Raw genomic sequence first — 17,608 nt, 5'->3', positions numbered from 1 at the left:
ATGTACCATTCTATTATACTTGTCTATCACTCCAGACCTCTTCAGGCAATTGCTCTGTTCCTCTGCGTGTACCCTGTCATAGGCTTTCTCTGAACCTACAACAGCACAATGCAAATCCTTCTGACTTTCTCAGCACTGCTCCCTCAAGGCAAACATCGTATGGGTGGTATTTTTCCTTGGCACGAAACCATCACGCTGCTCGCAAAATCACTTGACCATCATCCAAAAGTATCATTACTTGATCTGATCAATACCAAACCCTACAGAATCGCACAGGTTCATAGTAAATTAGTGCACAAAGAATTTGAACTGTGAAGTGTTACCACAATTGCCACATGACTCTTTTCTACTGTATTTGCAGTGATGATCAAGCCAGTGTTTGAATAGCGACAGTATCTTGATGTTCCAGACATGTTCCAGCTCGAACCATCCATGCATTGAGCTATTCATCTGATGACATCTCTTGCGGAAGCTCTGATGAAAAAAAAAAAAAGTCCATTCTTGACTTCTTTTCTCCCTGCCATGTCTGGCATCTCTTTTAGCGGAGGTGAAACGAGGCAGAACCAGCGGAGGATGTGGGACAGACAGGCGTGAAATGAAGGCCTGACCCCCTTATTCTCCCTCCCATGGAAGCGTGTCGAGTCAAAGCGTCCACGTGTGCATGTGTGAATGTGTGTGTGAGAGGACTACTTTGCCTCCATTCCACTCGCAAAAACATCTTTTGAAATGTGACTCAGCCTGCACACTTTGTTTCATAGAAGCCAGCATGTTTACATCTCGTCGTCATCACTGAGGCTACAGGATTTCCGCCCGCTGGGACTGCCTTTGGCTCGCTATAGGGGCCCTGTGCCGATTTTGACCCCAGGACTACAACTACACTAGCTTGTAGCCAAAATCAGATTTTTTGCCCATCCACATTAAAATTGGATGGCTGGGGTGTTGTCTCAACAGTCACAAAGCACGTAAAATCCGATGTTTGCAAGACAGATTGAAACCACATTCCGTAAATTGTTTGATATCTCAGTCTGAATGCTCTAAACACGATGTGGATATTCTGTCAAATCTGTGTAGACAGTCAGCCCCAAAAAACCTAATTTGACAAGGAATTTCCTTTGAATCAGATATGCCTGCAGTCTAAACCAAGAAAACAGTTAAACCTTGGTTAAAAAATAAATACAAAAAACAAGTCAATTATTATATCAAGAACCAGTGGGGAACCAATCAGTAGCCAAGTATAAAACCAATTCAAGCAGCAGTAAAACACTGAGTCAAAATGAATCAAGAATCAAGTAAAAAAAATAGAAATAAAATGAATAAGGAATCACACCAGTCCTGTCTTCATAATGTGACTCGATACAACCAGAATATATTGAATATTGCATCACTAACCAACAGTAATTACAAAAAAAATCTTGCCTCTTGACGTCATTTGTGCTCATGTGAGGTAATACCAGTTCACAGTCCACACAGAGACATAAACACGCACAAAACCAAATTAAAATGCGTGTATTGGTGAGAGAGTGTGTGTGTGTGCGTGAGGCCTCCAGCAGTTAAACAAATGCGTTTGCCCGCTGCATTTTTTTGCCATTAGCAAGGCAGCACCGCATGAAACCTGAGCACAAGAATCCGGCAAGACATAGTAAACACACACACATACAGAAGAGTGGTCCAGATGGTCCACTCGCCTTGTTAGAAAGTGAGTACGTGACAAAGTGACATCGGGTTATTTGAGCTGCTTCCTACACACTACAGTCACAGTTTGTTGGGAAAAAAAAACCCAACTAAAAACGGTGACGTAAAATGTTACCGTATAAATATGACACATTCAACTACTGGTAACACAAACACACATATATAACAAGGATTAACGTCTTTTCTAAATTAAATGTATTGTGCTATGCGATGCATTATGGGAACTGAGTGGTGAGAACATATGACAGGCTATGTTGCTATGCATTGTTGCATTTGTTCTGTTCATCAGCATCATATAAACAAACAAACAAAAAAATCAAGAACGTAGTATGCTCTGTCTTGATTGGCATTAACCTGGACTAAAAACCTGGATGATGAAGAGGTGGGACAGCAGCAGAGGCATGAAGGGATGTGAGACTGAGGAATTGAAAGATGATTGTTTGGAGGGACAGTGGGTGGTAGGACCAAGGAACTGACGCTGCCACTATAAAGATATGGGTGAAGGAAAGATTACAGACATAGACAGCAGGAGAGTGATAGAGATATACTGTAAAGGGAGAGGATACAGATGGCTTGAAAGAGTAAACAACCAGTAGATGTTTGAAGGAACAATAGAAAGAGGAACAGAGAGACAAAAATGGAGATTGTGGAGGGTATAGAGCTCTGATCTTCATCTGCAACCTGATCCCACATGTTGGGTTTTGCCCAGTGAACAGCTGCAGTCTCACTTGGGACAATGTCAGATGGAAAAATCATAAAGTGCTACTTGTAGACCAAAGCAACAATTCTACGGGCCACCTGGGCATTATTCACAAAGCTTCTCTTTTTCACATTTAATGTCAGCGGTATTCCAAAATGTACTTAACCGCCTGGCTTTACAGCCTTTGCTCAAAACTGTTGATAAAATTTTAGAAGAAATCATGGCCTCAAGCCTTTTAGCATATGGTGTCACAAGCTTGGAAGTCTTTGAGTTGTTTGCCACAGGCCTCATTGAGACCTTCAAAGCAGATTATTTTTCTTTTGGGATGTCTATGTAGATTTGAAGGTAAAATATCATTTAATCCATTTTGCAACAAGCAGAATGTGGAAAAAGTAAAGTGCTGTGAATACCTCCTGGTTGCACTGTACGCGCTACGGCTCTTACTGCACCGAATCGGTCTCACTGCTTTGTCTTTAAGCCAGGACGAAGAGTTTTACCATTCATGTCGCGGTGATTAAAAGCACATGTCATGTGTTACAGGCCAGCTGCTCAATCATCGTACGCCACACACGCGCCAAACTGCTTACTTCCTTTTTTCCTCCCCGCACGTTTCCCATCGCCGATCCAAACACACTTCACCATTGTTACCACATCTGTTTAAGACTAGTTTGCATCACTCACCCTCCACGAGGCAAGGCAAGTTTATTTGTACCACGCCATTCATGCACAGAATCTGAGGTGATGTACAGATGGGGCAAGTGAACAAGTATTGTTAAAATATCTATTTTGGGGGAATTTTATGGAGGAATTTGGGGAATGTTGGAATTTTTGGAATGTGGAAGTAGTTCCCAAGATGTTCTGAATGAGCTAAACAGTTTGAAGTTAGAATGTAAAAGATAAGGAACGTTGTTGCTGAATGCATCATCCACTTGAATGTTTATTAAGGTGGAAAATGTGGAATCGTGGGAAAATTGGGATTTCTGGGAGAATGTGGAAAACTGGTGCCCAACAACACTATAGGCAGTTTTACTGAGTGATACATAGGTAAGCATCTATACAAATGTGCTCTGTCCCCCCAAAAAAGTAAAAAATATTTTTTTTCTTTACAATATAAGGACGGTGGAGGACAAATATTGGGCAGCCAAAACGGACCGACAGCAGCTGTACGCCTGGATGTCCAACATGACCCAAAACTTTGTGTTCCCTCCCCTGCCAAACATGCACACACGGCTTGTGGACGGAACTGCATGTATCAATTTGCAGGCTGTAGCTATGTTGTTTACATCAGTAATTCCCAGCCACTGTAACACGGTGCGTGGCATATTCAATTTCAATCAATTGTTCCCAAAAATGTCTATGTAAGCCTACTACAAATAGTGTATGTCATCTATGCCAGCAAGCAAATTATACAGTATAGTTCTGGGCAGAACAATGGGATTTTTTTTTTCCAATGTAAAAATATGGGCCTTGGCTCAATGAAGATTGGAAATTACTGGTTTAGATACATGAGGACACCTCCGACCCTCTCTGTGTAGAGTTTGCATGTTCTCCCCGTGCCCGCGTGGGTTTTCTCTGGGCACTCTGGTTTCCTACCACATCTCAAAAACATGCTTGGTAGGCCAATTGAGCACTCCAAATTGTCCATAGGTGTGAGTATGAGTGGTTGTTTGTCTCTGTGTGCCCTGCGATCGGCTGGTCACCGGTTTAGGATGTCCCCCGCCTACTGCCCGATGACTGCTGGGATAGGCTCCAGCACGCCCGCAACCCCCGTGGGGACAAGCGTTACAGATAATGGCTGAACAGGGAAGGCCAGAATTAACCAATCACATTGATACTGCCAAATAGAAAATCTGAACTTTAATTTTTGCTTAATCAGACCACTTTAAATGGTGGCTGGCAGCTGTGACTCCCATTCAAAGCAAACGTAACCACAAATATGTTTTTCAATTGAGTGGAAAGTTAGCTTTAATGTCACATTAGTTGTGGGAAATGTTTTGAAAAGATTTGTCTTGGTCTTATTTTTTTTTTTATATCGCAAAAAATATTTGAACAATGTGTACCGGACTATAAGCCGCACGTGCTTCAAATTAAAAGTGCTCATTTCTAATACCTGTTTTACCAAAACAAATCTTCTTACAATATCATAAAAGTCATGCAAAATCCATAGATAAGACACACTGGACTACAAACTGCAGGGTTCAAAGCTTGTGCAAAAAGTAGCGTCTTATAGTCCCAAAAATACGGTAATTCTCATATCCACCGTGCGCTGCTGTTTGCGTGTGTGTGTGTTGTCTCAGACACTATAATTAAAGATGCAAGACATAACGTCTGCTCAATGGTGACATCACCTCTGGGACGTGCCCACAAGATGACATGATGCAACACAAAAGTCCCGCCAACAGAACCACACATGTTGAACCCGAAGCCCTGTCGTTGTTGTTGCACTCACCAATGATGATGAGCGTGTAGTTGACGCTGACGCTACCAAATCCGTTGGTGGCCTTGCAGACGTACGTGCCGCCGTCGTCCGCCTCCACCTCCTTGATGCGTAGAGCATGCTGGAGCACCCGAAAGCGTGTCCAGCCGCTGTGGATGTTGCGGCCGCTCTTGGTCCACATGATGAGCGGCGGTGGGTCGCCCTCTACGGGGCACGGCAGCTTGACCGTGCGGCCCAGGCGCACGCTCTGCCGATGGGACACTCGCTCCGACACCCTGGGGGGACCTGGGATGTTGTGGGGCAGTTACATATATTAAACATCAAAATATTAAGCACTATTACGAATAATACATGCTCATAATAAACATTTTTAATTGTTGTTTTTAGTGTTAATGTTCTCATTCAGTCTCACAGATGCAGTAGATTTAAAAAAATATTTTATATTAGGGCTGAGTAATTTCAGGAAAAGACTGAATTGCAATTTTTCTGACAGAAATTGTGACGTCCATTCAAGTTTTGAATTTTCCCCCACATAAAGTTTCAGGCCTATATTTACTGTGTACATTAATATTTACACGACTGAAAGTGACATCATATCATCAAAACATTAAAAGCTATTACAGTACACATATAGTAATTGATTCAATAATGCAAGAACTACTGCTTGCTGATATACAAATATAAATATTTAATTATGGGTAATACTGGAAGTAAGATCGTTTTTAGGGTGTTTTTATTAACCAAAAATGTTTTATCTTACCCCCAAAAAAAAGACAAATCAGAGAGAATTGATCAAACGGTGGTGGAAATTTTGGGAGAGTGCAAATTTGGAAAAAAGAAAAAGGGGGATGAAATATAGCAGATGAGGAGAGGACAGGAAGAGAAGGAGAAGGAAACAGAGAAGGCTGTGTGACATCTTCTCACGACTTCTTGAACAATGGCCAAACATGCTGACATACTATACCGTGACTATAAAGAGAAACCGAGTTTGTTTGGAAACTTGTCACCAAACCCTCAGTGCTTTCTGAAATAGTCTCCGGGTGGTCAGCAGGGTACACCCCAATCGCAGGGCACACATAGACAAACAACTATTCACACTCATAATCACACCTCCGGACAATTTGGGGTGGTCAATTAAGCTACCACATACTATGTCTTTGGAATGTGGAAGGCCAGAGCCCGTATTTGAACCCAAGACCTCTGCACTATGCAGTAAATGTGCAAAGTAGTCTGAAGCTAAGGCTAACTCACTGCTTGCAAAACTAGAGCCACACTGAGGTGATAGTGCTAATTGGTTTTAGCTAATGCAAGCTGAACATTTCCAGTTACTGTCTTGTTTTTTTTTTAAACACTCCACAAGTTACTCCCATTCCCTTTGCCATTTTCTTCCATTCAACAGATTGAAATCTCATTCGCACCAAAAGCCCCCCATACCTTGACATGAGTCGCCCCTTAAACTACATGACCCTCTTGAGACTGTTTCTCCACATCACTCCCCTCGTCCGGCTCATTCACACTCTCCCTCACAGGCCGAGTCATATATCAGTGGTTTATCGCTCCAGAGTGAGTTTTATATACACACACACACGCACACACACACGCACACGCACACGCACACGCACACACACACACACACACGCACATGCACGCAAACACACACACAGACACACACACACACACACACTAAAGCTTCGCAGGAGCAGGACCTCTTGGTGAACTGCTCAAGTTTTGGACAGTTAACCAGTGAAGAAAAGACAGCATCGCAACCTCCTCAAGGGAAACTGATCTCAGTTTCTCTTTCAATGTTTGTGTGTTCGTTTGTGCCTGTGTTTAGTGTGTGTGTGTGTGTGTGTGTGTGTAGTGGGGTATTAGACTGGTCCAAACTTGCAACATAAGCGCTGTATGGTTGTAGTGAACGCAATTCAACTCCCTTTACAGTAAGCAACAATTGGGCCAGGAGTGAACAATTTATCTAAAAATGAATTGAATTTTATGTTTTAAATAATTGAAAGAATGGAAGATTTTTCTTTTTAATTATATTTATTTTGTCTAATATTTCAGAATTTTTTTGTTGGAGAAATCTAAAATATCCAATATGCTTTGTTTATCTGTCAGACAAGTTTTTTGCCTGATATTTTATAATTTTCTTCCTCATAATTCTGCAAATAATCCCCCCCCCACCCCCAATAGTTTGTGTGTGTGGGAGAATGTGTGCAGGAAAGGAAAGAAAGTTGCAGTTGTCTTTTACAACTTTCCAGAATGTTTAGCCCATTTGGCTCTTATATTACTTTTCCATGTGACATCCTGCAGCACCTTAAAGGATGTTTGTGTGTCAGCGCGCACTTCTTTGTGTGTGTATGTGTGTGCGTGTGCGTGAGTGTGTGTCAGTCTCTTGCACGTGCACATCTGTTTTCGTGCTATATTGTGCAGTCTGACGAGGGGAAGACATAGTGGCAACGGCGGTAATTTTGTCAGCATTTTGTCAGCCTGATAACGTCGTCGTTGCCAAAGTTGAATGTTTTTGGAAAACACATGGGATAAACAATGGCTTTGTGCCATGTTTACGCTTCAGCCAAGGCTGATCTGACAATCACTGAGTTGTGATACTGTATGCATATGTGCGTTTGTACGTACGTACTATGTTACCTTAGTGCCACCTTTTAATTTCACCATGGCCACTCCATAAAAGATTTTCAAGCGCCGCTCCTGTGCTAATCTCACAGCCCTTGCTGTTTGTATGGGGGAAAGTAGCCATAAATGGAACGAAAAGAAAATACAAAATCTTACCAATGTTCTTGCTGTGCTAAAATAACAAAAAGACACAGCCGACTCGGAAGGTTCCGAAGGGTGCATCGCAACACTGCTGTTGTTGTTGGCTGGGAAGCCAGACAGGGGTTTGTGTTTGTGTGCGTCAGGGAAAAAGAATGACTATCAAGCTTTCAGAACAGAACGTGAAGTCACGCTAAACTTGAGTATATAAGACTTCTCGTGGCTGAAGTTACTGATGGTGTATGGGGTGCACTCTGACTTGTGTGCTCAGTGACGGTGTGCATGTTGGTGTGGTTGGTTGTTTGTCTCTATATGTGCCCTGCGACTGGCTGGCGACCAGTTCAGGGTGTCGTCTGCTGGATGGATGGATGGATGGATGGATGGATGGATGGATGGATGGATGGATGGATGGATGGATGGCGTTCTCGTGACTGCGACTGACTGGTGACCAATTTATGTTATGCCCCACCTCTCACCTAAAGTCAGCTGGGATGGGCACCAGACGTTTCCACATGAAACAGGTGTTAAAAAATATATTTTATGAATATTTTAAGATTATTATATCATTTTTAAATATTCCCATCACAAGTTTTCCTCCTATCTGGTTTTTTTCCGTAGGTGGGGGGCGGGGGTCATACTTTTGTATTTTATTCCTATTAATAATGTCAGAAAATGTGAGGTGCATTTTCGACACAAACAGGTTAATTTCTTTTGACACTTGACAGTTACCATAAAATGAGCGGTGTGAGGATTACTATTTTAGTTGTATTTCTTTCAATAATTGCTTGATTTTTTTCATGTAATTTTGTTGTGTATTTTATATTATTGTTAAATGATTTTGTATTTTATAAAAAGTTCTACTTGCATTTTCTTATGAATATAATAGTTATAAATTAATTTATGAGAGGGCCTGAAGTTCCTTTGACATTTGTATGAGACTTGCTGAAGTACATAATTTATTTTACATTTATTTAAGTATTGTCATAAATAGAATGAAAAAGGCTCATCTGCGAGGCAAGGGTTACCTTAACGATTTCATAAAACGAGATGCGTGACTACCCCCAAAGGCCTGATGTTAGTTGTCACAATGGGCTAACAAGTAGCAGTTAACTTGTGTATGTATGTGTGTGTGTTTGAATGAATGTGTTTTAGGAGACAATTTACTAGGGAGCTGTCACTCAACAAAGATAATGTGTGTGTGCGTGCGAGTGCGTGTGTGTTTTAGGAGACAACTTAATCCGTAGCTGCCACTCAACAAAGATAGTGTGCGTGCATGTCTGTGTGTATGCGCGTAGGCATACTGTCATGCTGCACACACTCAAACACAAAGCCCGAATGGGATGTACAAAAGCTGCTTCCACCTCTAACAGCAGCTCGTAGCATGTCAGCCAGCCACGCCTGCCTCGTTATACTGGAGGCAAGGGGCTTTGAGGGAGACTCAAAGGCAGTTGGATGACAAATAAGCTTCTATTCAAATAGCCATGTGAGACAGTCTCTTGTTTGTGTCATCTGTATCTTATCTACTGATTTCTTATTCTTCAATAATCTTTGTGTCTTGCTGTTTTCTATCTGCTTATTGATATGTAGTATCTCCTGTGAGGAACCAAAGACTACTTGTGTCTAATCCCATCCTTGACCCTGATCCTTGTTGGTCCTATCTCTGCCTTAGTAATATTTAGGATGCGGAACCTGTATAGTGCATCCTGTCAAGTGTGTCTACACACTCTTACAGCCAAGAATGTGTTTGCAGCGGTCACGCTGACCTTCAACTTCTAATGGAAATCAGAGCATCCTGCAGCGAGCGGACGCCCGTGTGCAAATTTCGACTGTGTCCAAATAGAGATCACCCAGTTCTGACCTCCAGTCCTGTGTGTGTGTGTATGTGTGTGTGTGCGTGTACGTGGATGTCCTCAACCTAACGGTTATCAGCTTCTCTGGAGGCCGACGCTATTACTCATTAACGCAAATGATAGCACCCACCCACACACAAGTGCATACACGTACGCACACACCACTACACAACCGAGTCTAACCACAACATGTACACGTACGCGCTCACACACATACGTACACTTGTATATATTTGCACATACACACAAATGTATGTGACCATACATATTCACACACAGGGACGCACGTGCATGTAGCATGCACATACACAAACACACACATGCCCACACACACCTGCGGTTGTTTCCATGTTACCTCAACAGAGTGCCGCATGGAAGATCGTGTGGTACCTTGGCTCAGCAAGCCTCAACACATACTTTGGTTCTTATTTTGCTTTTTTTGGTCATAAGTCATCATAACATTGTTAGGTGTCAGCAGAAAGCAAGAAAATACCACAAGGGGAAAAAACAAAACAAAAGCCCAAACTTGTTTTGAATTGAATAACTGGTTATTTGATTTTTCTAAAACGCAGCCCTTGATACGATGAAAAGTTCTTATTGTGTATTTTTATTTTATTTAGTAATGTTAGTGTAATGTTAGTACACATAGCGTGTGAATCAGCGCTAGTGATTTGATAAATTTCCGTGAACAATTTAAAGACGTTAGATAATAAGAAGTCTGGCTGTTTGATCTTTATGACTACTTTATTACAGTGTTACAGATACGTAGCTAGGATTGGTTTTGATTTGGAAAGGGGGAAGTTTGCGGAAGCACCTCATCCACACAAGTCAAAGAGCGTGGCCAGACACATTAGTAGAATAAGTGGCTGCTTTATTCTCTCTTCCATCCAATTCACATCAAAATGACTTCCTGAATCCACCCAATATTGTCATCTGCGCATTGCTTTCTTTTAATAAAATGTCAACAGACTCCGATGTGTGTGGCGCAAACGGACCCCTTCGACTGTCCAACAATATGCCTGACCTAAATTAATGTAACGAAGGATCCCTTCGGCTGCCTAAAAACATTCTAAAACTTTCCAAATAAACAAGACTGTCTATACAACGTGCTTTCGGGGTTAACGCGAGTCCCAAATTCTGGACCCCGAAGTCTGCGTAAAATCGAGAATTTGGTGTATTTATTGATTGAGCGATTGATTCATTCATTTCAATAATGGTGACTAAATAAGTTTGAAAGGTGGGGATACTGATTCAGAAAAGTAAATCCTCATCCTTCCCACCTGTGTTTGTGTGTGTGTGTGTGTGTGCGTGCGCGTGTGTGTGTGTGTGTGAGTGCGTGTGTTTTTTCTGGATGACTGGGTGGGGAGATGGACATTCCAAGCATGCACACAACACACACAACACACACAACACACACACACAAAACACACACACCGTGCCCACCTCCCACATTCCTTGAAAATCCTGAGCTGTGACTAAGTGCATTTGTTGATCCACGTGTGTCTTGTTCTAATCTGTGGCCGAACCCCAACTTTTCTGTCCTTTTAGTGGCTGGCTGAGACTAAAAACATCCAAAGAAAAAGCTTTCTTCTCATATACTGAAGTGTCATATCGGAAGGGGGCTTCCTTTCACCTTTTGCATGTACGTTGTACTGTATGTCAATGACAGTTGTGCCTAATGTAGTATTCGGGCTGTCACCATCGAATCATTTTAGAATCAATATTGCTAACGACTCTTCTGACAGTCCTGGTGTCAACACATCTTTGCACATCATTGCAAATAATACTTAGGTTTGATACAATTATTGTAAAGTGACGCTTTATTTTTGTATGAATGAACTTGTCCTAAAACTTTGGAGCCAGGCAATAAGTGGTACATCTGTGCTCGTCTGCCAAAAGAGAGCACATTTCGGGCCGCAGCGAGTGTGCCAAAGGCCTGCTGTTGGAACTGTTACACTGCGCTGGCATGCCCGTTACACACTTTCCCCACAATAATCAACCATCAAAATAAGCAACCAAAGTAACTGACCAACAAATTACGAGAAGTAAACTGCAACAAATCAACCGTCAAATGAACTAACTAGAAAATCAAGTAGTTAGCAACCTACCAACCAAGCAACTAACAACACCCCAAGTAGTTAACCAACCAACCAACCAACCAACCAGCCGACTGTACCTAAAGAGTATTTTATTGTATCCTACCCGATGCCATTACATTGTGCTTCGGTATTACATATTGTTTGAGTACACTACAACAACATGCATGCCACGCAAGTATCCCAACATTTTAGAGGCCTTGACTGACACTGGAGGACGTAACCACATTCGCAAAAACACACATAGGTGTATGCACGCACACACACCGACGTCAGTCAACACGTCATGTCCATTTGTCAGTGTGCGCTAATGTCTCTGTCTGCATGCTTTCTGCACTTGAATTTATATCTCGCACTATTATGCAAACAGTTAAGAATGTATGAATGTGGATAAGAACAACGGGGGAAAAAAAACACCCAACTTTGAATTAATCAACTCTTGTGGATACAGTTCAGGGCAGTAGAAATGGCAGTAACTACATACTGAAAAATGGTGACTCTACAACTGAAGAGAATGATTTATTTAACTACTTCACTGGAAATTTAAAAAGACTTTTATTTGGGTGGTACTTCTTGGGTAAATAAGCGGTTCAGAAAATGGATTGATGGATGGGCTTTCCAAATGACACAACGTTTTTGTGTCGTACAATCTGATTGAACAACCCTGCTGTCTCTCCATGCCTCCTCTTGCCTTATCTAAAACTCGGTGCAAAAAGCCGACAAGTGGCCGTGGAGATTACGTCCACGGAAGACTGGACAAAGAATGGGGCTGTTGTGTCCTGCAGTGACAACAATGCCACCAGACCAACACAGGGATTACAAGCGCGTAATAATGAGTCGAGCACTGCGTCATGGGGGAGTCATTAACTAAGGTCAAGCACCGTGTCCACCGCTAATAGGTTTCTTCTGCACATCTGCTCATCTAAGGAATTAACCAACCAACTGACAACCAGCCAAGTAACAAGCGACCAAACAACCGAGTAACTATCCAGTCAACCAAGGAACAAACCAACCACCTGACTAACTACCCAACCAAGTAACAAACCAACCACCTGACTAACTACCCAACCAAATAACCAAATAACCAACCAACCAACCAACCAACCAACCAACCAACCAACCAACCAACCTTTTACAATGTCATCATTGCCTTTCTTTACTGATTGGCTGGGAAGAATCACAGTTTCTGTACTTATAGTAAGACATGTGGCATCCATTTTAGCGCAACTTAACAAATACTTTGTTTCCTTGCACGCAAAATGTCTCTAAACCATACTCCATGACTATATGATTAACATGCACTTTTTTCTTTGTACTTTGTTGTCTTTTATCCATAACTTCCTTTATAGTTTGGCTGGATTCCACTGCAGTCTAGTGAGGCATGCGGCCTCCATTTTGGCCCCCATTCCCAAATATGGTTCCTTGTACTAAATTATTGCACGCGATTGAAATTTGGACTTTTGCAACGATTACAATGGTTGACCAATCAACCAAAGCAAGCCAACTCGACATGAGAAAGGAATTCTATCAATTCCATGATGGGGCGACAAAAACAAAATTTGGTGTCTGACTACAGCGCATTTAGAGCTGTGGTCTCTGCGGGCCCACCAGCATACACCCACCCCCACATCTCTCACACTACTCTCACATTCCCCCCATGGTGTGGATTCCACATCAGCAGCTGGCACCGAGGTTGCGAGGTTTGAAGGGAGGGGAGATTTTGTGGGGTGGGGGGGCTGGCTTGGCGAGGGAGGTTCGCACATGTCAGCCATGCTATGCCACAACAATGACAGACAGCTTCTAATTCTGTCGGCCACATCTTATATTTGACTTGAGGTTTGGTCTTAAGGGAGTGCATCCGGACTGCAGCATGACTGTCGAGCGACAAACAAACCCACACAAGAAGCCTATAACATACAAAAGTAATAGGACACGGCTCGTAATCAGTCAGTGAATAAATCGGGTTGGATTACAGCCCTGCTGATGGTTAACATTTTGGATTTATGGAAGCCAAATTGAAGACTTCAACACTTTTTCAAGCTGCTTTGAACAAATTTAAAACATCTCATTGCCTAAAGTGGGATGCAAAACACCACAATCATCAAAATACATGTAAATCTTGATTTTACTCGCTTTGATGCTACTTGACTTTCTGTCTAACGCGGTTTGTTCATGGAACCCAATTTTTTTCGTCATAAATACATTTTCATCCGATGGACGATATAATGACCTTAGGAAGCTAATTGACTAGTGCATAAACTTTAGTGCTAGTGATTTAATGAATTTCCTTGAACAATTTAAAGGCGTTAGACAATAAGAAGTCTGGCTGATTGATCTTTATGACTAATTTATTACAGTGTTACAGATACAGAGCTAGGATTGTTTTTGATTTGGAAAGGGGGAAGTTCGCGGAAGCACCTCATCCACACAAGTCAAAGAGCGTGGCTGGACACATTAGTAGAATAAGTGGCTGCTTTATTCTCTCTGCCATCCAATTCACATTGCATCAAAATGACTTTCTGAATCCGCCCAATATTGTCATCTGCCCATTGCTTCTCTTTGAATGACATGTCCAACAACATACCTGACCTAAATTAATGTAACAAAGGACCCCTTCGACTGCCTAAAAACGTGTCTTTCTAAAAAAAAACAAGATGCAATTCCTAAATTCTGGACACCAAAGTCCGCGTGAAATCGAGATTTAGTTGTAATAAGAAAAATATGATGTCAACGTTGGAGTTCCACAGACACACTGCTTGTTGTGGTTGGTGTGGCTTTAGGGGGGCTTATGAAGGTGGTCTTGGGGGTTGGTGGGAATGCCGGAATTGTCTTAATAGCTTCTTTTTTAGAATGTGTCACAGCATGTAGCAGCCAAAGCTAATGCCCATAGTTGTCATATCAGCCATCTCCAAAATAAACTGTCAAATTCCCCTTCAGAGATCCTGTTGTATGTTCAGAAGTGTGTGAAACTAACGTGTAGCAGCAAAATGGCATCATATTTCAAAAGGAGGCATAATTGGTTTCGTGCTAATGTAAAAAGCAAATGCTGGCCCTTTGGACCTCAACAGCTGCCATCCAAATGTCTGCAACATCCTTTTGACTTCTTGAAACCATTTGCTATCGCTGAGGACTATTCACATTCAAAGCAAAACACCTATTAATTTTAAAGGAGACTAGTTTATTTATTTTAAATGACATTTGACACAATACCATACAACCCTCTCAGCACAGCTTTCGGGTTTGAGGTCCCTGTATTTCACAGATTTTTTTTGTCAGTGTTATAAATTTTGTATTTTCGCTCTTTGCTGGCATTTTAAAAAATCATTTCCATACTGGTTTTAAAAGGGCAATGAATGAAGATGAAATGACGCAAGTTGAATCATGATATCGTGCCCAAGGTGGATTTATATTTTGCGGTTTTCACTTATTGCGGAGTATTCTGGAAGGCAACCCCCAAAATGGAGGGGGATTTGCTGTATACACTGTCTGCTTTGTATTTCCTGTCTCTGCTTAACGTGTTTAGAAAAAACTTCTATAACCTGCCCCAGAGAAACATAGTGACCTAGTAGTTAGCGTGTAAGGTTACAACTTTCCTGTGTTTTCATTTTGAATTTTGGTACAAAAAGATGATTTTAGCAGAAAGACATTGATAAAGAACAATACAAACACTTGTGAATACTCCACAGAAAAAGGGTTTGTGTTATTCCACCGCTGCTCTGCCACAAAAATCGTGTACGGGTTGTATTTCAGAAGCTGGCTAATTCCCTTACAAATTGAACAACTGACCAGCTGACGCAGCCAGTGTGAAAGGGGCTTTCCTGGTCATTTGGTCTCTTGTTTTTTTTCTCCCGCTGCCCGCGTCTTTCCTGGCTTCCCACGTCACTTCCTGCCCGCCTTCCACCGAGGAGGAGGAAATGCCCTGCAAACATCCCCCTAACAGCCTAATCTGATCTACTCATCTATGGCCCCTGTATTTACTTTTGGTCCCGTGGCAGCACGCCGCCTGGCTCAATGGCGCTTTGTTGTGGCGAGAAAAATCATCAGCGACGCAATCTCGGTGGCTTCCGCCCGGTACTTAGCATCCGCTCATCTGCACGGGGCACCCTTGTTTGTTATTCTACTCGTGGGGGTTTGACCTTTTTGGGTCTAGTAATCCCTTACACGGGAGAAACTTTTCTAATCCTCGTGGCAATTAAACACAAGTACTGTCGCTAAGTATAAAATGTTATTGAAATGTTATTGTTTTCAAAGAGAGGAGTGGATGGCTTGATGCTGTTATTGCAAGTAACCTACTATCTCATCAAATATGACATGTTATTCACTATGACTTAATTTAATAATGTCCGTTTCAATACTTTTGCTCACTTGTAGAGCGGATGGCTTCAAACTAAAGCTCGAGAACCACTGTTGTAGCATCTTTTCTGCGCAGACTCTGCCCACCCACCTCTCAGCTAACAAGACCACACACAGAGAGTCACATACACAGTACAGCATTTAGTGATGCAATAGGTGGCAAAGGTAGTGGGACACATTCCACCTTTCCTGGATGTCACTGACCTCTGGCCCCACAGCACATCAAGATGGACTCCAGCAGCAGCAGGTGGAACAACACTGATGTCATCACAGAGGTTTTAGATGTCTTCAGCCTACAAAAATCCGCATTGTTGTCAAGATTACTTGTCCATTGTAATCATTCAATTCTTTACTCCTTTTCAAAAAAAATCAGTGGTTTTAAAAAAAATAATAATAATTAAGTAACGTATAAGTGCACCTCAAAACGTTTTACAGTAAGAACACCAGGAGTCTCAGTTTTTCTGTTGCAGTGAGTTGGTTGTACTATGTGCTAGGATCATTTGCTTGGTGCGCCGCTTTGAGTCATCAACCTAACCTAATTTTTCTCATGTTTGGCCACATCATTAGGTGAGTGGCAACCTTAGTTATCTGTCCTCATTCTTGTGTTATTGTTTATTTTGGAAGTCATGAATAATTTTCTAATAATCTAAATTTACTTTATGCTACTCTTATTACAACAGTTTTTTTTTCATAGTATAAGAACTTTAATAATCTGTTTTCAGTATTCAGTTGCATAAAATGATGATTTTATTTTCACTGCATTACTTTTTTGGGGGTAAATTTGTGACTTTTTTTCTTCATGCTATGACTCTTGTAACTTGAGTGTTTATCATAATAGTACCGCTTTTTTCTCATAGAATTACTTTTTACTGAAGTATTGCGACAATTTCTCTCAGTACCATTATGACTTTGTCATAATACTTTTGATCATAATATGGTTTTCCTAGTATTACAACTTTATTCTTGGGAAATCGCTTTTTCTTGGTATCTACTATCGTATTTTCTGTATTCTCACAGCATTAAATTCATAAAAATTTAAAATTCACAAAAATGATTGCAATAATTCATCTCAGTGTTAAAAGTGAAGACAATTGACAAGAAACGTAAAGGCAACACACATTACGTGTTTGGCTTCATGGGCCACATTAAATTATGTTGTGTGCCGGATTTGGCCCCGAGGCCTAGAGTTTGTCACACGTGGTTTAAATGGATGCAATACAGCTCATGGTATGGGATCTCGTGGTATGTGGCATATTTTCTGGTAGAAATGACACTTCCCCATAATACCATGACTTTTTGTAGTTGTATTATTACTTTCCTCGTACAACTTTTTTCTCATAAACACATCCTGCAACTTTTCAGCGTCCCCCTCACAGTTCCACTGTTTGTCATTTCAGTTCGTTCTCAACACTCCTTGGTGGAAAATAGGATGAAAATAAAGCTAGAGGAAGATCAGAGGACACATCTGTCATTTCCAGAACTTTTAGAACAAATCACACAAGTTTGAGGGGACTGTGGGTAAATAAACCTGTCAAAATTAAACTCCGCTATCTCGCGACTACAACATTTATGATTTACAGCGAGATTTATGACGTCCACCTGTCCAGTGAGTGTCTCTTTTTCCCATGATTTGTTTTTTATCGTTCTTTATGAAGAGTAGATTAATGCAGTGGTTTTAATACCGCTCATTTATTTAGTGGAAGCAATGAAA

General features: G+C 41.5%; 1 protein-coding gene across 2 annotated transcripts in view; it reads right to left on the bottom strand.

Annotated features, from left to right (window-relative positions):
• fgfrl1a (fibroblast growth factor receptor like 1a) overlaps nucleotides 1-17,608 on the bottom strand; it is a 32,865-nt gene that overhangs the window by 14,577 nt on the left and 680 nt on the right. For both annotated transcript variants that reach the window (XR_009714949.1, XM_061283508.1), the window contains exons 2-3: nucleotides 16,102-16,190; nucleotides 4,842-5,114 (exon numbers count right to left, since the gene is read on the bottom strand). Coding sequence is in view for 1 of the 2 variants with exons in the window: in XM_061283508.1 (XP_061139492.1) it covers nucleotides 4,842-5,114; nucleotides 16,102-16,190 (362 nt within the window). In the remaining variant the exon portion in view is untranslated. The remainder of the gene's footprint in view (nucleotides 1-4,841; nucleotides 5,115-16,101; nucleotides 16,191-17,608) is intronic.

Source organism: Syngnathus typhle, linkage group LG1, assembly GCF_033458585.1.
Source record: "Syngnathus typhle isolate RoL2023-S1 ecotype Sweden linkage group LG1, RoL_Styp_1.0, whole genome shotgun sequence".
NCBI classification, from domain to species: Eukaryota; Metazoa; Chordata; class Actinopteri; order Syngnathiformes; family Syngnathidae; genus Syngnathus; species Syngnathus typhle.
The sequence above is the reverse complement of the archived record's forward strand: the minus strand, read 5'-3'. Positions and strand labels throughout refer to the sequence as shown.